Source organism: Moschus berezovskii, chromosome 20 (genome assembly GCF_049115385.1).
Source record: "Moschus berezovskii isolate FMDL1 chromosome 20, NW_MosBer_1.0, whole genome shotgun sequence".
In the NCBI taxonomy this organism is placed as follows: domain Eukaryota; kingdom Metazoa; phylum Chordata; class Mammalia; order Artiodactyla; family Moschidae; genus Moschus; species Moschus berezovskii.
The window spans coordinates 58,067,287-58,087,922 of NC_142479.1; the positions used below are offsets into that span (position 1 = coordinate 58,067,287).

At 37.4% G+C, this 20,636-nt stretch overlaps 1 protein-coding gene across 5 annotated transcripts in view; it reads right to left on the bottom strand.

The window, feature by feature from the left end:
• Positions 1–20,636, bottom strand: part of KANSL1 (KAT8 regulatory NSL complex subunit 1) — a 179,811-nt gene that overhangs the window by 24,363 nt on the left and 134,812 nt on the right. For all 5 annotated transcript variants that reach the window (XM_055408116.2, XM_055408114.2, XM_088829183.1 and 2 more), the window contains 2 exons: positions 12,490–12,602; positions 10,165–10,360 (listed from right to left, as the gene is read on the bottom strand). In XM_055408116.2, coding sequence (XP_055264091.1) covers positions 10,165–10,360; positions 12,490–12,602 — 309 coding nt within the window. The remainder of the gene's footprint in view (positions 1–10,164; positions 10,361–12,489; positions 12,603–20,636) is intronic.

The window sequence follows — 20,636 nt, forward strand, 5'->3', positions numbered from 1 at the left end:
TGTCAAGTGCTCCCATTCCTAAGGCATTCGGAGAATTCTGAAGCTGTGATGGGCAGGGGGCTAAAAATTTAAGCAGAAAGCCTCTGGACAGAAGAGTTTTTCTGGCGGGCTCACTGAGGAGACTACAATTAAGAATTCATGATACACACGAGGGCACTGGTCACTGAATCAGGTGGAAATGGGAATAAAAAACAAGGCTGTGCCTTAAGAAAGGACCACTTTTTATGTGGCATCTAAAATGCCTAGTACACTGGTATTAAGAAGTATATGCAACATAAAAATCAAGTGTATGTGCCCAGCAATTAAAACAGTAAATGCAAGTACATCAAATATTGAAACAAAATGTACAATCGTCTGACCAACCTTTTATTAGTTTATTTTCCTACAACCTTATGCAGACTGCTTGAAAACAAAATGGCATCAGTAAATCGATGTTGCAAATAGAGTCTCCACATTTTATATTTATTTCAGCATACTTAAACAAAAAAACACCTACTTCATCTACTCATGATTTTAGAATGAGGTGTTAGGAAAAGGCTTCATTTTCAATTTCAGTATTGCCAAGTATCCAAACATCACCTACAAAGAGATTACAGAACAGAAAGCAGATGTTCTGAAATGATTCTCTTGGAATCATTGTAATTCATGCACGTGCTTAATCAGGATTACTTTACCAAGGTTATCTTTATCAAGTAAGTTGGGGAAACAAAATTAGATCCTCTTTTAAACAGAAGACTTTTAAGTCTTTAATGTCTTTTATGAATCTCTGAGTGGAAGATATGGCATGAGGTGCTCTCTGAATTGATTTACCCATCACATTACAGTGGTGGCAGATACCTCAAACTACCTATGAGCTCATCACTAATCAAGACAGTTACTACACCTGCTGCTAAATCTTGTTACTGAGGAGATCCAACCAGTCAATCCTAAAGGAAATCAGTCCTGAATGTTCACTGGAAGGACTGATGCTGAAGCTGAAACTCCAATAATTTGGTTCTGGCCACGTGATGTGAAGAACCAACTCATTGGAAAAGATCCTAATGCTGGGCAAGATTGAAGGCAGGAGGAGAAGGGGATGACAGAAGATAAGATGGTTGGATGGCATCACTGATGCAATGGACATGAGCTTGAGTAGGCTCCGGGGGTTGGTGATGGACAGGGAAGCCTGGCATGCTGCAGTCCATGGGGTCACAAAGAGTCGGACACGACTGAGCAACTGAACTGAACAAAAGAAATTTATATACCACAAAATTTAACAACTGTTTCAACATACTTGGTTTCCCCTATAAACTAATGTCTTTTATTCTGTGCATTAAAAAAAAAATTTATTCTGATAAAATTCCACAGACTTTATCACACTGCCAAAGGCTTGATCAGGAGAAATTCCAAGATGCAAGAAACAGAAAAGAATTCAACGCCAAGGCTGGTCTTGGGACACAAGCCAGAGAAGCTTAAAATCTACTCCATATTTTGGTGGAAAAAGCCGACTGCAAGAAAGTGAAAGCCCAGTCCCAACCTACGTTCATGTAAGAGGTTCGAATTCACCTGAATCTGGAAGTCTCTTCAGAAGCTAATGGAAAAACTGTGGTTTAAGGACACTTTCACAGTCCAGGGATCACAAAATTCCTACAGAAAACATGCCTCCCTGGCCATGGCCCCAGACGAGCTGTGAAAGATACTGTAAATCATACAAGAACACAGACCGTTATAAGGAAGTCACTACGTGTAGAAATAGGAAGAAGCGGTCTTCAGTGAACTAGAAATAGAAAAATTAGGAAACAACTTTTAAAATAAGTATGTTAAAATTTTTCATAGTGATATTGAGAGGAATACAAGTCATGAGACAAGGATAGGATAAAAAAAAAGTTTCTAAAAGTACTTAAGAGGATGTTTCTAAAAGTAACCGATTCTAAGGAAAAATGTACACACTGAAATAAAAAACCCAACTGGTAAACAAAGCTAGTGTTCCTCCTGATGAAGAGGAGGAACAGTCAGAGAAGACTATATGAAATAAAGCATAGGAAGACAGATATGAAATTGCAAAGTATAAAAAGAAATGAAGCAATAAGAAACAGAGAATGAAGATCAACAACAATACACAGACATTTATATTTAAAGAGAGAACAGAAAAGGAAAAATCGGAAGAAATAATGAAAATTCTGAAAAATTTCAAAACTCAAGCCAAATAAGAACTCTCAGAATGAGGGTGCAAAAACAAAGACCAAGTGGCTAAAAAACAATTCATACATCTAAATATGTCCCTTGATATTGCAAAATATAAAAACAAAATACACACACACACAAAAACACCCAAAAGTAAGGGATTGGGGTAAAGATTTTAGTTACCAGAGAGGAGATACAGATAATCTATAAAGAAACAATTAAACTGATACCAGAATTTTCAACAAGTATTGGAAGGCAATGAAATTATCTTCAAAGTGCTGAATACAAACGTTTACATGTAGTTAAGTCATCATTCAAGAATAAAGGCAAAATATAACTGTGTATTCACAAATACACATATGTATATACACATTTCACACATAAAGGTTAATTCTGTATGTTTTTAATATATAAAGACTTTACAGCTCATAGCACTACTGGAAGGCTACCACATGTATTCATCAAGAATGGAATGGGATGTAAGAAGCAACAGTGAATAAGAATGGCAAAAGTGTTGGTAAATGTAAATAAGTAATTAAGTATGAACTTAATGACTAATTTGGGAGGGACTGAAAAGCAAGATAACTAAAATAATAAAAACAAATTACAGATAAATAAATTACTGACACAAAAACTGAAAACAAAGAGATGGAAAAGGATGTATCTAGCAAGTGTACTTACCAAAGAAACCCATTTAAAGTTAAAGCATGAATAGAGATCAAAAGGGAAACAACATAATGATTAAGATGAAGAAGTGACAATCATTAACTAGGATGTACCTAACCAGCCATCCTAGAACTATATGAACATATATGAATTAAAAAAAAAAAAAGAAATGAGGTTGAGGTTGGGGAAATGAGAGAGGTGGTTATAAACTGACTACTAGCTGATAAATAAGTCCTGGAGATCTAATGCACAGTACAATGAATTATAGATGATGCCACTGTATTATTAACAACAAATGTGCTAAGAGACTAGATCTTAATTATTCTCACCACACACACACACAAAAAATGACAACTATGTTACATGATAGAGGTGTTAGTGTTAGCTCAGGCTATAATGGCAATCAAATTGCACTTTAACTTGAACAACACACATAGCAAACAGATTTCAAACAAACCAAAAGAAGGTAGACCAAAGGATATAGAAGATATGAACTCAATTAAAAAGTCAAAGATATGAGTTAAATTTAGAACCCTGAAGTCAAGAAACAGGATACAAATATACTAACCCCCACAAGCAGTGCCTTTTAAGGAAATGTGGACTATTTTACAAAAACTGAACTAAAATTATGAACATCAACATGGGAGATCTTGAAAACACAATACTGAATTAAAACACACACACACACACCCCCAAAACAAAAACACACACCAAAAAACCAAAACCGACTTGCAAAATATGTACAACATGACAGCATTACTGCATTCTGTGCTCTTTGGTCACCTCTTTCTAGTTGCAAGAAAGGAGGTAAAGGAGATAAAAGAAATAAAAGGACCCCTGGTTATCTATAACTTTCTTTTAATATTAAAAAAAAAACATAAAGTAAAAAAAATTAAAATACTAGCATTTAGGATGGTACATACATCAATGTTTATTATATCGGTCTTTATACATCACAGAATTAAAATAATCAGGGAAGGAGGCAGGTAAACCTGTAATTTTTTCTATACAAAGAGAACTTAAGTTCTTCACATAATAAATTTAGTAGTACAGAAGAGTGCCAGAAAACTGGCAGGGGGAATAAAAGAAAGTTCAAATATTAATATTTCAGAGCAAAGGTATATTAAGTTTGAAAACTGCTGAAATCTAAGAATTAAATTGGGAACAGCACCGATCAGTCTGTCTTCTAGATTTAGAAGTGAGAAAAGGATTCAACATCTTATCAGCAGCAAAGACAAGGACCAATGGTCAGTGTACTAAGAATAGTGACACCTTCCCAGATCCTACCTCCAAATTCATGCCTGCCCAGAACCACAGAATGTGACCGTTAATTGTAAATTGGGTCTTTGCATGTGCAACTAGTTTAATATGAAGTACTACCAGATTTGTTGTTGTTTAGTCACTAAGTCATGCCCCATTCTTTGTGACCCCAGGGACTGTAGCCCACCAGGCTCCTCTGTCCACGCATTTTCCAGGCAAAAATACTGGAGTGGGTTGCCATTTCCTTTTCCAGAGGATCTTCCCAACCTAGGGATCTAATCCATGTCTCCTGCATTGCAGGAAGATTTCTTTACCACTGAGCAACCAAGCCTTAAATCCAATGACAGGCATCCTTATAAGGCTACATGAGAACACAGACACACTGGGAAGGTGATCATGTGAAGACGGAAGCAGAGATGGGAACTATGATGCTTCAAGCCAAAGGATGCTAAGGCTGCCTGCAGAAAGTGGCAAGGAAGGATTCTTCCCTGGAGCTTTCAAAGGCCAGGCAACGGCTGACACTGATTTCAATGTCAGACTTCTAGCCTCTGGAACTGGGACAGAAAACTAATTCAGTCAGCTGCTGAGTTTTTCCTAATGATAAATACAAAGTCTAGATAGATAAAATTATTTGTTTTTGTGACGAAAGAGAAAAAAAAAAACCAAACACAAAACCCTTTGCATGGGGACTACAAGTAGAACACTGTAGAACAAAGGAAAAGGAAGCAAATCTGAGAAATTCGGAAAAAACATATTTCTGGAAAACTATTAAACAAGTTCAATAAACCAATTAATGAAACTTTTGGTGTCTAAAAAAAAAAAGAGCATAGGATAACACAGCCTCTATTATAAAGTAAGAGAGTAGAATAAAAGGACAACAAGATGACACAATAAATATAAACTTAACTGTCATTCCTTCACACTATGGGAGAACCAAAGGGCTGAAGACAGACAAAAGTTAACAGCTAGCTAATATCTGAATACTTATTATTTGTGCTCAAAATATCTCAGTCACTTCAGGAATCTAATTGAATGATCACAACAATGCTGTAGAGCAGGTAGTAAGAGCTAGAAAAAAAGAAAAGGGAGCAATAACATAATGATCATTGGTATACTTAAAAGAGGCGACTACAAACTGAAGAGAATAAAAAAACCAAAGTGTCACATTTCTTCTGTAATAACAGAAGGAAACAGAGGTACATAAAAAACACTCTGAAGCAGAGTCTGGTGCAGCGCTGCAATGGTAAAAATATCCTGTATTAGTGCAACTAAATACATTAGCACTAGTCCTATGACTTACTCAATACTTGAAATGGGGCTGGTGTGGGTGATGTACTGAATTTTTTAATTCTAATTTTAAATAGTTACATGTGGACAGTGGATACCATATTGGACAGCATAGAGTAAAATCAGTTACCAGTAAAAAGGTAAGAAACTAAGACTGGCCAAAACAAACCACAATAAACAATCGTTCTCTTCTGCCTACTGAAAGACACAAGAAAAAGTTTTAAGGGACAAAAATTACGATCTAAGAACTTGAAATACAAACTGTTGCTCAAATCACTGAAGAACCACAAATTCAAATTCAAAACTCACACCAATTCCCTCCTGGTCCACTGGGTAAAGACACTGGCAGGGGGCCCAGGTTTGATCCTTGGTCAGGGAAGACCCCACAGGCTGCAACTAAGACCCACTGCAGCCAAAAAAAAAAGGGTATATGAAGATATTCAACACACGTTGACGTTATAATCAAAATCATCCTAAATAAGCATACTTTAATGTTATTTCAAAAATCATATAGAAAACATTAAATTTATTTAAATTTAATGAGAAAAATGCATACAACTAAACATAAGTATTAAGAAAAGTAAAAGACAAAAAACTACTGGAGACACGAGTCACAAAGAGGATATAAACTTATTAAACTGTACTAGACGGTTTTTTAAAAATCAACACAACAGACCACAAACATAAGCAGAAACTATAGAAACATTTTGACCAAAATGCTATAAAAATTAATAGTTAATAACAAACGCTTAAAAAGAAAAACAATTTAGAATCTAAAAACTCAATTCTTAACTCCTGGGAAAAAAATTTAAAAACTCAAAGGCAACTTACAAATAGCAGAAAAAACACTTCCTTCACACATCAAAGGCTATCCAAAACTACACTCAGAAGAAAATTCAAAAAGTTAAATGCTTTTGTTCTTCCGTAACAAAGAACAGAAAATAAATTAACCAAGCATCTGAATGAAGGCAGAGAGGGTGAGAAAAACCAAGACTGCAGGAAGGAGTTAACAGCAAAGAAATGATCTTTGAAATGACCAATAAAATAGAAAAATTGCTGATAAGACTGATCAAGAAAGAGAAGACAAATATAATGACGACTGAGAAATGGACATTAACTACAGATAGAAGGATATAAAAAGAATGCTTAATAAAAATCTGTGAGTAAATCTGAAAGCATCTGAGAGATGGATAATCGTCTACAGAATAGATGCCAATCTCAGTTTCACCTTGAGTTCTAACAAATTTTAAAGAAATTGATCCTTCCTTTAAAAATCTTTAAACATTTCCAGAGCACAGCAAACAATAAATACTGTAAGTGTCCCAACTCATTTTCAGCTGTCCTACATCAAAATTGACAGTGACCTTCTAAAAGTATTGCCATTCAAACCAGAAATGTCTCACTACAACCAATTATTAATCTTAATACAGTTCTAAAAGTGAATCCAGACAAGGAAAAGGAGTAAGTAGTATATAACAAGGTGTCATACTGTGTGATGACAGAAAGCCAACCTAGAAAACTAAGAACAACCAACCAAAAAACACTGGTAGGAAGAGCTCAGAGAAGTGTTCAATTTCAAGATAAATACCTAAAAGTCAACATCATTTATAAAATAACAGTAACAGAAAAGATCTCATTTATGACCAAAATATCAAGAATATAGATAACATGTAAGAACTGAATGAAGAGATAAAATACTTGGATACATAAAGAAATTCTGTGTTCCCTTAACATTGTAACAACATTAATTCTCTATGAAGGATTTCCCATTACAAATTCAATGCAATGGTTATGGTGGAAGTCCACTATCAAAGTAAGGCTCTATTCATCATTATCTGTTAATCACAGAATATTAGTTCAAAGTATTAAAAAAATTATTTTGGCTTGAGGACAGTTGGTAAACAAAATATTAGAGCGTCTACTTATTTTATCTCAGCCTTCCAAAATTTTCTATGTGCTTTATAATCCCATAAAAATTTAGAGGCTATTGTTCAAAGCACTGGGTGATTTCTGAACACTCTACCACTAGAAAGTAAGCTCCATAAGGGCAATGACTTTTGTTCGCCAAGGAAGCCCAGGTGTCCTGGAACACAGATGGGACCCAAAACTGCTGAATACATTTGCCTGGCAAATCCATCACCTCAAAATGAGAGAGGGCAATATACTTGCTCAGTATCACTAATCAAGGATCCATAGGAGACACAGTGAGCAACTAAGATAGACAGAATAGCCTTTGTCTCCAAGCAGGGCAGAACACCAGCATAACTGCTAAAATCAGCAGATGGTTATTTCCCAAACAAAAATTACTTCTTTATCTTATTTCCCATGTAGCTTATTTCTGCATATGTCAGGAAGATTCTGTTTTAGACACTGGCACTGGAACCAAAGGGTCTTTAGTATGTTTTGTATGTTTCCCCCTTATTTTAAATACATATATGTACCTTCAAAAGTACACCAGTTTTTAGGCATGAACAGGAAGAAAACTACTGTCAATAGCAACAAGAAGCCTTGCTACTTCACAGATACAAGAGTCCAGGAGGCCATCCTATAACTTCAGAGAAAGAACACTATTTCTCCATGAGGCAGTGTTGGTAGGTTTTGTTTTTGTTAAAAGCATCGAAGGCATGGCCAAAACTACTTTCTTATACTTAACAGTAATAAACTGTTTTCTTTGCTTTTCCGATATCAATTCTTCAGCCTTTCAGAAAATAATTTATAGATTTATACAACTAAAAAAAATGGACTCAAATGTCAATATGAGAAACCCATCAAATTCTTTTCAGGTAATGCAGGCAGTCTGAGGAAGAGACGAGAGAAACATTATAGCCTGATAGGTAATTTTCACTAATAATACTTTCCTTTTAAAAAGATCACAGCAAAGACATACAGTCCAAATGCATACTATAACAAAACAAGTGAAGCACTGGAAATCTACTGTCCAAATAGTAATTGTTGCAACAATTACCCGCCTCTTCCTTGTCCTCAGTTTTCCCACTGACAAATATACTGCAATATCGTTATCTTAAGAAACATTCCCCTCAGTCAAACAGGCTGTTTCTCCATTCTCCTTTACAGAAACATTCTTTGAAAGCAGTGTCTCTGATGGTTTGCTCAATTCCTTCCCTCCCATTCTCTCCAGAACCTAATCCAATCAGAATTTCACTCTTCTACTGCTAACAAAACTGCATACAAAGGTCTCAGCCAACCTTGGCCGCACAAAATTGAATGGTCAGGTCTAGTCTTCATCTAACTTGATTTGCCTGCAGCATCTAATGCAGATGATCATTGCCTTCCTTTCTGACACATTTTCTTCACTTGCCTTCTACAGACCACACTCTCCTTGTTTTCCTTCTATCAATACTTCACTAGTCATTCCTTCCCAGTCTCCTATCTTTCACTTCTCTAAGGCTTAGAATGAAAAAATGCCTCAAGGCTGAATTCCAACTGAGTTTCCCAGCATTCTCTATTCTCTTCACCTGCTGCATTTTTCTCCTCAGCACTTAACGTTATTGAAAGTGAAAGTCGCTCAGTTGAGTCTGACTCTTTGCAACCCCATGGACTATACAGTCCATGGAAATCTCCAGGCCACAATACTGGAGTGGGTAGCCTTTCCCGTCTCCAAGGGATCTTCCCAACCCAGCGACTGAACCCAGGTCTACGGCATTGCAGGCATAGATTCTTTACCAGCTGAGCCACAAGGGAAGCCAAATTTAACACTACAGAACATGCCATATACTTCATCTACTGTTTTATTTACAAAAGTTCTTACCCTAGTGAAATAATTTAATGGGCAAAAACAGAAAATAAAACAATAGGTGTTCATGTATTATTTTCTGTTTCTACCCTTTAGATTATTTCATAAGGGTAAGAATTTTTGTCTGGTTTATTTTCAGTGTTCTACCCCCAGTGCACAGAGCTCTATAACAGCTTATTGGAGTAGCTCAAAAAGTTTTGTTGTTGTTGAATAAATGAATTAATAAAAATAAAAGTGCTAACACCATCAGACAACATGTACTAGTAAAACTTATCAGCCAGATAGCAAGGCAAATTACTACATTTCATTTAATCTTCACACAACCCTATGAGATCTCTGAAGCATTCTGGGGTGGAGTGAGGTGTTAACATGCTCCAAACAAAAACTACTAAGCGGCAGTGCCACAATTCAAACCAATATTTGTCCTCTTTAAAGTTAATGCTCTTAATCACTCCTTTTTTTTTTTTTTTTTTACTGGAGTACTATTTTACTGGTTTTAGAATAACTCCAACCCTGCTATTTGAAGTCAGCAATCGAAAGTTTCCTGTAGATGTAAAGTAATTTCCATTTTGCCTGTGAAGACAAACATTTGTTTAGTATCATCAACTTAAGAGATTTTAATGGAGATTCTTATTTAAAAGTAAAACATTTCACATTGCCATTTTCAGTGAAAACAGTAAGAAGACATACCACTCTCCTCCATGTAATTGATGACAGAACTCAAAACCTCCTCTCTCCCATTTCTATTAAAAATCTCAAGCTAATTGTTTCCTAACCTGGCTGAGGAGTCACCTAGGAGCTTTCTAGCTTTTTGAAAACGATTCCCAGGCCCAACTCCAGAGCAAACCAAAACAGAATCTCTAGGAAACAGGGCTCAAGAACCTAGTATCTCTTAAAGCTCTGCAGGAAGCCTTGTTAGTTAGCCAAGTGTGGAAAACACTGGTTGGTTAAATGAACCAAAATTGGCAAGAACTAATACCTCTATCTGAGCATCTGGCTCACTTTAACAAGGTCCAGGTCTCACTGGTACTGACCTTCTTGGAAAGAGGCACAATGCTGCTGGGTCGAACAAGCCTCCGTTTCTTACAGCTGAGCACAGGACGGGTTCGGGCTGCCACACAGGTGCCATCAGTTGATGAAGAAACTAGATTCAGTCGTTGCTTTTTATGCAACTGTTCCTCAGCATCAGAGCTGTCACCTGGAATGTGGTCTGCCAAGACAGGCTGAAGACTACACAAGAGGAAGGAAGAATATTTACTTCACAGAAGTTGGAAAGAAACAAAGCCTCTAATATTGGTTCAACCACCCCTACTTGCAAATGTTTACAGACAGAAACACGTGTTCGAGAGCACAAAGAGGTCACCTCTTGATGCTGATGTCTGCTAATCTAAATGGGGATGCAGTGTCTGTGCTTATTTGTAAGGCTCTTGGTGGATGTTACTCTATCGTGTCTGAAAAATGCAAAGGTCAGTAAGTGAACTCAGGAGGTTCTAAGTGATTTCAGCTTTCTTCAACAACAAAAACATAAATTTTTAAAAGTCTAGAAAATTACAACTGGTAAGAAAATGGTGAACTTTTGAAATGTTAATAAGTTGCCTGAGAACCAGTTCTACTGGTGAATCTTGCCTAGGGATGTGTACTCGCTGTTCACTTGTAGAAGGATTCCTTATCTTTCAAAAATACAGATTTACAGCCTTTAGGAATCTAATCTGTTCTAGAGTAGAGGATTTTACTTCTGGTGAATTCTACAAAGACACAGCTAATCACAACAATTCATAATAACTTTCAGTTCAGTTCAGTTCAGTTCAGTCGCTCAGTCGTGTCCGACTCTCCGCGACCCCATGAATCACAGCACGCCAGGCCTCCCTGTCCATCACCAACTCCCGGAGTTCACTCAAACTCATGTCCACAGAGTCGGTGATGCCATCCAGCCATCTCATTCTCCGTCGTCCCCTTCTCCTCCCGCCCCCAACCTTTCCCAGCATCAGAGTCTTTTCCAGTGAGTCAACTCGTCGCATGAGGTGGCCAAAGTATTGCAGTTTCAGCTTTAGCATCAGTCCCTCCAATGAACATCCAGGATTGATCTCCTCTAGAATGGACTGGTTGGATCTCCTTGCAGTATAAGGGACTCTCAAGAGTCTTCTCCAACACCACAGTTCAAAAGCATCGATTCTTCGGCGATCAGCCTTCTTCACAGTCCAACTCTCACATCCATACATGACCACGGGAAAAACCATTGCCTTGACTAGACGGACCTTGGTTGGCAAAGTAATGTCTCTGCTTTTTAATATACTATCAAGGTTGGTCATAACTTTCCTTCCAAGGAGCAAGCGTCTTTTAATTTCATGGCTGCAATCAGCATCTGCAGTGATTTTGGAGCCCAAAAATACAAAGTCTGACACTGTTTCCACTGTTTTTCCATCTATTTCCCATGAAGTGATGGGACCAGATGCCATGATCTTTGTTTTCTGAATGTTGAGCTTCAAACCAACCTTTTCACTCTCCTCTTTCACTTTCATCAAGAGGCTTTTGAGTTCCTCTTCACTTTCTGCCATAAGGGTAGTGTCATCTGCATATCTGAGGTTATTGATATTTTTCCCAGCAATCTTGATTCCAGCTTGTGCTTCTTCCAGCCCAGCGTTCCTCATGATGTACTCTGCATATAAGTTAAATAAGCAAGGTGACAATATACAACCTTGACGTACACCTTTTCCTATTTGGAACCAGTCTGTTGTTCCATGTCCAGTTCTAACTGTTGCTTCCTGACCTGCATACAGGTTTCTCAAGAGGCAGGTCAGGTGGTCTGGGATTCCCATCTCTTTCAGAATGTTCCACAGTTTATTGTGATCCACACAGTCAAAGGCTTTGGCATAGTCAATGAAGCAGAAATAGATGTTTTTCTGAAACTCTCTTGCTTTCTCCATGATCCAGCGGATGTTGGCAATTTGATCTCTGGTGCCTCTGCCTTTTCTAAAACCTGCTTGAACATCTGGGAGTTCACGGTTTACATATTGTTGAAGCCTGGCTTGGAGAATTTTGAGCATGACTTTGCTAGCGTGTGAGGTGAGGGCAATTGTCCGGTAGTTTGAGCATTCTTTGGCATTGCCTTATAATAACTTTAGGACTTTCAATTTTTCTCCATGCTGGGACAATTTTAGGCCACAGTAAGTAACAGGAAAATACATTAGCATGCTACTTAAAATACACTTGCTACAGTAGGAAGCATGCACAATATTATGAAGTGATGAGGTTTCTGCTTCTTTAAAGTAGAGTTAGTCCTAGCTAGGGATAACTAAGCCTCAAACTCATCTTGTAAAGCCTGATGAGCATATGGAAGTATGCAGAAGAGATAAACTTACGTGTTAATAACTCCATTGACAGGTCTCAACGCTCCACACGATTTAGCAGACAGTGACTCTGAAGGATGACCAGAGGCACCGTGGTTTTCCAGTGGCTGAGAAACAGATTCGATCTTAATAGAAGAAAAACAAAAATAAATCATCAACATATAACCAAAAGCATTAGCCTGAAAAGCAGCACCATTTCATTTAAATGAAACACCTAAAATTTCTCACAAGCAGCTTGAGAAACAACTCATTTGTGGAACACAATTTCAGTATTTCTTGGATTTGTGACTCCTGGGCTGAAGTCTTAACAAATTCCAAATAAACACGTTTCCTGGCCTTAAAAAAAAAAAAATCCTCGTATGACTGAGGAAAAAAAAAAATTAAGAGAAATCAGCTTTTGCTTTGGAGAGGAGAGGTGAGGAATTAAAATATTTAACAGACTAAAAGCTGTAAAGTGCCCACTGAGAGGGAAATGGCCCAATGATTCCATGGAATGGAAGCACAGCAAAACAATCACATAGTAACAAAAGTCTTCAAATTTTCAACCTAAAAGTCAAGAAGGGTATATAAGTTCAGTAGCAAGACAATTAAGAGTATATTTAAAAGCAGTTAATACCTGCTTAACTTCACAGAGTATGTTGGAAGCTTGTTTCTGGAAAACTATACTAAATATATATATATAAAAGAAATAATTAATAAAATGTCAATGAGTAACTAATAACTATCTAATGCTACCAGGTAGGAACTACTGTCTGGATTATACAAATCAAATGCAGTTGACTTTCAAACAATTTTTGAATCTGAACTGCATGGGTCCACTTACATGTGGCTATTTTTAAATAGTAAATATTACATTACTACACAGTACACATTCTGTAGCTGGTTGAATTTGGTGATGTGAAGGAACCATGGATACAGTGGGCCGACTATACACTACACGTGGATTAAATCCAGTGTTGTTCAAGAGTCAACTGTATACGCTTAGAATTTTAAATATAAAATGCAAAAAGGGAGGTAGGGGAAAAAATCTGGAAAATTTTGAATTTCGCTATTTCAAAACAAATGATACTTACTAGGCTAAAAGGGGACTACCCAAGTAGCACAAGTGGTAAAGAATCTGGCTATCAACGCAGAAGACCCAGGGTTCTATCCCCAGGTCAGGAAGATCCCCCGGAGTAGGAAACAACAACCTGCTCCAGTATTCTTGCCTAGAAAATTCCATGGACAGAGGAGCCTGTCGGGCTAGAGTCCATGGAGTCACAAAGACTTGGACACAACTGAGCGACTGAACACACACCATAGGTTAAAAGGCGTAGGGGCAGCCATGCGATGTCAATCACATGAAGCATCTGAGGTATTGGCAGTAAAACTACAGTTCAGTTATCCGAGGGATAACAGAGAATGGCTGTGGTCTCTGTCTCCTCCTTACATTCAAACTGACTTTGGGGTGTTTTTAATGTTCCCTTTCCGGTAACTGCTATCAGGATGTAGCAAAGCCAATATTCTGATGCCGAAATTCTATTTATCAGTATTGTTGAACTTCTTTTTTGATCTTTATACCCGCCAGGAGAAACCAAAGGATCTGAAGACCTGAGAGCAATCTCAAGAAAGAACAAGAGATTGGGAAGATAATTTTAAAAATTTAATACAAATTATCCAAAAATCTAGATCAAGGACTACAGACAAGACACATGAGTAAATCACAACGAGTAAACACTGGGAAAGTGTTCTGTTTTCCTGGTTGACTCCCTATACATTTACTGTTGTACCTTGAACAATTAATTGTATTAGTCAACGACACCAAAATCATGGTACATTTGGCTCACGTACTTCATTGCCTTAAAAGTCACACTGATTTCCTCTTGGAAAGTATGTGTAAGAGTTGTACTTTGGCCACGTGATGTGAAGAGCTGATTCACTGGAAAAGATCCAGATGTTGGGAAAGATGGGAGAGCAGGAAGAAAGGGAAGCGACAGAGGATAAGATGGTTGAATGGCATCACCAACTCAATGGACATGAGTCTGAGCAAACTCTGGGAGATAGTGAAGGACAGGGAGACCTGGCCTGCTGCAGTCCACGAGGTCGCAAAAAGTCAGACATGACTTAGCGACTGAACAACAATGAGTTGCTAAGATGTTTTTATCCTCTGACAGAGTATTTTACTCTCTCTTAAAGTCTATCTTAAATAACAAAGTGAAAGTCACACAGTCGTGTCCGACTCTTTGTGACCCCATGGACTGTCCATGGAATTCTCTAGGCCAGAATACTGGAGTGGATGGCCTTTCCCTTCTCCAGGGGATTTTTCCAACCCAGGGATCGAACCCGGGTCTCCTGCATTGCAGGAAGATTCTTTACCAGCTGAGCCACAAGGGAAGCCAACAAAATGTCACCCAAAATCTTATACATAAAGGCAGTCACTGCAATGATATGGATCAATAACCTAAATACTCAACACCTGAGGCATAGTTATAAAATGTGGTATACAAAATAAGAATATTGAAAATAATAAGAGTTAAATCCAAAATATTTTTAATACAATTGTGGTGACTAAAAATGTACACACACAGAAAATGACAAGGTAAAAATAATGTTACAGAGGCAGAATAAAACAAATACTGAAGTTTTCTTTATATTTAGATAATATTTTTACAAAAAAAAAAAAAAAGAGAGAGAGAGATAAACCCAGATATCCTCCTGAATGCTAGTGAGGATTTACTATTCAGGGAACACCTCTAAAGACCCAAACAAATATTAACATTGAGTGAATGAAGTTGCTCAGTCGTGTCCAGCTCTTTGCGATCCCATGGACTGTAGCCTACCAGGCTCCTCCACCCATGAAATTTTCCAGGCAAGAGTATTGGAGTGGGTTGCCATTTCCTTCTCCAGGGGATCTTCCTGATCCAGGGATCAAACCTAGGTCTCCCGCACTGCAGGCAAAGCTTTACTGTCTGAGCCACCAGGGAAGCCCAATAACATTATGGTACGACAAAGAACAAATTATTTAAAAACTCAGGCTGGTGTTAACAAGCAGATGTGTTAACTCCAGCCATGTTACAGCTTTCCTAGTTTTCAAAAGTTCTGCTTTAGATGAAAAAAGTTGCCTGCCAACGTGAAAATGCTATGACTATGAACTTTCTGGTACTGATCTGAAGAATTTGTCAACCTTATATTCACTTAAAATAATAGCTTTTAGCATTAAATTACAACAGAGATCTGGTTTGTATATCTATATGTTTTCACAAGGTCCCACGTTTAAGTAATAGGTTGACTCTCCATTTGATTAAGATTTACTTTCTAGGGATTATGGAGAACAAACCACCAACCAAGACACCTGTCAAGATAAAATGTTGCCATTCTTTAGCAAAATATCATTTCAAAACAAGTTTACCTTTCTTAGTACCTATTGTTTTTCATGACTACAGATGTATAGTAAACTTAAAGGCCATTAATCTTCAATGTGCATTTTATTGTTTTTCTTAGAGAAACCTGACCTTTCCTGGGGATAATTCAGTCCCCAAATTAAAACAGAAGTCAACAGGCAAAACATTATTTAGCACAGAAATGTTAGTCAATGATACAGAAGCACACAGCAATTAAGAGCAAGAAAGTCAGAGAAGAAATATGCCTGGATTTCAGTTTCAACCATGTAAGTAAGCACTGAATATTTAGAAGGGATCTGCTTAGAAACCCCGGGATATTCTACGTGTAATCACCCTCAAGTCCAAAAGCAGGGCACTGGGGCAACTAGGTTCATCATCCATTTTCAAATTCAAAGAGCTTAAAATATTAACCCCAATCCTCTAATAGTGTTTCACCTAGAAAAATACAACTCACAGTCACATGTATTTTACTTAGCGCTTCTTAAATGCATTCACATTGCCTTAGGAAACAGTGAACACCACTTATCTTGCAGTCCAACAGGCTTCAAAGACAAGTAGAGAAATATTAACAAACACGTCACAAATATTAAATCCACACACTAACATAAGCTTGATTGCTAGTTACTACTGCAGTGGTTTACGTCATTAGTATTTTCAGGACACTAAAGCATGAATCAGACACTTGTCATCCAATGGGAAAGTGTAAATAGGAGTTGTTACAGAGCTTCTTTCAAGCTTTATGTGATGTTCAGATACACTCTGAGGGTACATGCATCTAATAGCAGGGAGAGTTGAAAACCTGAAGTGGTATACAGAGTACTTCCATAAACCCTCTTTTTTCTAAAGTAGAGCCCCAGGAGATTACCTTGTGGGGCCATCTTAGAGTTAAAGGTAGCAAGGAGGGTTACTGAAGTAATTTTTTCCTCTGATTGAAAGGGTCAGATGTACGGCACGAAATGATTAACACAGCAGTGAGATTCCATTTTGTTATTCCTATAAAAACAGGCATCTGTTTGATTCATTGCTCTATCCTCTTGGCCAGAATAATTAAGTGTGACAAAGGGCCCTTAAAGAAAAACTAGATTAAATTAAGGTTTATTGGGGGTAGGTTTTTTTGGGGTCTAAGAACTCATGTCCACTAAATTTTTTTTACTAAAAAGTAGAGAAAGTAAAAGGGTAAAAAATCAAAAGGCACACCACTTAAAAACACACAATAAATCTCTAGATGTGTAATGCAAGACATATGTGTAAGTATCTTTACTTTAGTCATTTAAGTAATGCCATACCATCATTTGCTTGAAATACCATTTTTCTCTGTCTAGAAAAATTAACAGTTCTGTTCTGGTTCGTTATTGCCTTTTGACAAACTTATCAAAATGGAAAGAAAAGGCTACCTGGATATAGAGAATTCAACTTTCATTCCTGGGTTAAAATGTTCTCCAACTCAATGGTACCCAGCATAGCTTTGCTTAAAATAAACAAAATATTGTTGGTCCACAAAGAGTATACCAGTCATTTTCACGAACTAGCACCATAGTCAAAAAATTGTGCTAAAGTGAAAATGGAACTTTCCACCAAGCTACTTACTGAGGCTTCAATTTCTGTATATGTAAAACGTGACTACTCACTTTGCTGTCTCTATATTGAGGTTAAAATATAAACTATATTAAAACAACCTTGAACTATTCATTTCTAAAAATTAAACCAGCATAATACAAGTCCAAAGACTACTAAATCTAATATCTGTATTTACCAACACTGTTGAAAATCTTTCCACTAAACAGAATTTATAAGACTGTTTTTGCAATTACTTATTTATCCACAGCCCAATATGCACTAGTGGTAAAGAATCCACCTGCCAATGAAGGAAACAAGAGATACAAGCTTTGATCTGGGTCAGCAGACCTTCAGTCTGGAAGGGCATTGCAACCCACTCCAGTATTCTTGCCTGGAGAACCCCATGAACCAGGGCTGGAACAAGAAGAGCCTGGTGAGCAACAGTCCAGGGAGTCACAAAGAGTCAGACACAACTGAAGCAACTTACCATGCACGCAACTTATTTTATTCCCCACCCAGGATCTATCCAGAGAGAGAGAGTGTGTACACATTCACTCAGTCACGTCCGACTCTTTGCGACTCCATGGTCTGGAGCCCACCAGGCTTCTCTGTCCATGGATTTTTTCAGGCAGGAATTACTGGAGTGAGTTGCCATTTCCTCATCCAGGGGATCTTCCCAACCCAGGGACCAAGCCTGCGTCTTTTGCACTGGCAGGCAGATTCTCTACCACTGAGCCACCTGGGAAACCCCATGCCTCTAGTCTTTATCTCAAAACCCTCACAGGGCCAACGCACCCTTCATTGTCCCTGGTTGACTACAAAACTTCAAGGAAAAGAACCTTGTTCCTGTGTTACCAATGGTAGGAAGATTACACCTTACATGTTTAAAAAGAAAAAGTAACAGTTTATATTTTTGCATGCTTTACTTCTGGGAAAGGTTCACTTGTTAAAACCCCATCGATTCTACAATGTAAGGAAAGGATAAAAGAATGAGACTTATTTTGCAAATAGAAGCAAACAAACAATGACTGCATTGTCAAAAGCCATAGAAGCAATCCTTTTGGTAAAACGTAAAAAACTCAAACCTAGTCTTTTAAAAAATATTTACCCAGTAACTGGAATTCCTGTAAGAAAGGAGAAATAAGGAAATACCCATGTATCTGCTCATCTGTGCAGCAGAAATATAGGAAGGAAGGACAGTGCAAAAACTAATGAAACTGGAAGGAGGCTGGAACACAATGGAAAGAAGGCGGAAACAGGAACAGGGCTACAGTCTTTTGTATAGCTTTAACTCTTAGCACCTTAGTATGTTTCACATACTCAAAAACTAATATCAACTACTGTGTGGGGGGCAACAAGAAGTGAAATACTATAGTAACAAAAGAACCTAACTAATACAAAATAATTGCATACTCATACTGAAACGTGTGAAGAAGAAAAGAACTAACCTGAGTATAACTTCTGGAAACAGTTATTTTGACTGTATATCACTGAGCTAATGTACTGTATACAATATTGTACTCTAGTTAGTAAAGATATTTCTCACGGGAGTATAAAACGGCAATTCTGAAACTACTTTATATGGTACTAGGACAGAACACATAAGCATCAGTAAGGAAGGAGAAAGAGGCTGGGGTTAGATTGGTATGGTAAGAAAGGAGGAAGGGACTGGTGTTAGATTGGTATTAGCATAAACTCATGGTTTTGAGTGCATATACAGATGGGCAGATAACAAAATATATGTGTGTTTAATGTATTTCCTAGCTGTGTTGAGGCGTCTCAGATAGAAGCAATGACACCAAGTAGCAGTGAGCATAACAAGTATCCAGACTGTAGTCTCAAACATCTGGTCTCCAATAAAAAAGAACCAGGGCTGGAAAAAGCACAATACAAGATGAGTCCGGGATATTTTTGGGTGGAGAAAGTGAATACTTAAAATCCAAGGGGGACACACTGAAAGGACACAGGCACCAATCTGAAGAGAGGTCTCAATGCCAAAAGTTGAGACACTTGGAAGTGAATAATGAAAAACGGCAGTAGTTAATAATCCATAAAATAAAATAAATTAACAACCATAAAAACATTTCTGAAATAAACTGACTAACCAACTAAATAAACAGATGAGGGAGAAAAGACAGCTCTTCCTAGCAGAATTCCAATGAAAAAATGTGGAAAACAAAATCACCATTTAGTCAACACCACAGTAATGACCACTGTAGTAATTTTGTAGGAAAATCTACCAGTGAATGATAAAACTGTGGATTAAAATATAACAAGCAACAGAAAAATGCACAGTGTCTCTCCATGACATAGTTGTTAATTATAAAGGAAAAAAAATTAATTTTACTGGCATGTTATCGCCTTAACCAAGTAAAAAGCTATCACCACCATCATGTACCCCTAATATGGTATACTGAGAAGGGGACAGTATCACTTCTATATTACTGCAAAAAAAAAAAAAAAAAAAGGCATAACCTTTAATGGGAAAACATCTGGTGACTCCAATCTAAGCAATATTACACAAAATAACTTAACAACACTGTTGTGTCAAGGTCATGAAAGACAAAAACTGAGGTGTTCTCACACACTGGATGAGATATAACAACTATATAAAGTATGGGATTTTGGACCAATGGTGTGTGTGGGGGTGGCGCACACATGCACGCGTAAGTGAGAAAATGAGTGAAAGGGGAATAAAATCTACAGTCTGTATGAATGGTAATTCCTGGTTTTGACACTGAACAATGGCTATGCAAGATGTTAACACTAGGGGAAGCTGGGCAAAGAAAGAGTATGCAGGCACCCTGTACTGTTTCTGCTACTTTTCTGTTAAGTCTAAACTTAATTTCATTCATATACATACCTATTTGTTTTCCTTAGATTAAATAAAAAACAAGACATAGGGAAAATTTTAAAAATGAAAGAAATAAAAAGTGGTCTTGGAATTCAGAAGGAAAACTTAATTTTGGTGTTGGGAAAAATAGAAAAAGGGAAGGAATCATTAAGATGGAGGTCTGACCTAAGCTCTACAGATACAAAAGATTATGAACAATGAAACAATGGCTTCATCTTCACTACAGTATTAAAGGGGCAATTCAGACAGCATTTTCAACATCTTTGTAAGTTAAATTTCCAGTTACCTTAGTTGTCAAAGGCATCAGAGCCACACGGTCTCCTAATTTCCAGTAATGTTCCATAATGTTGTACCTGCTCTGGCTGCGC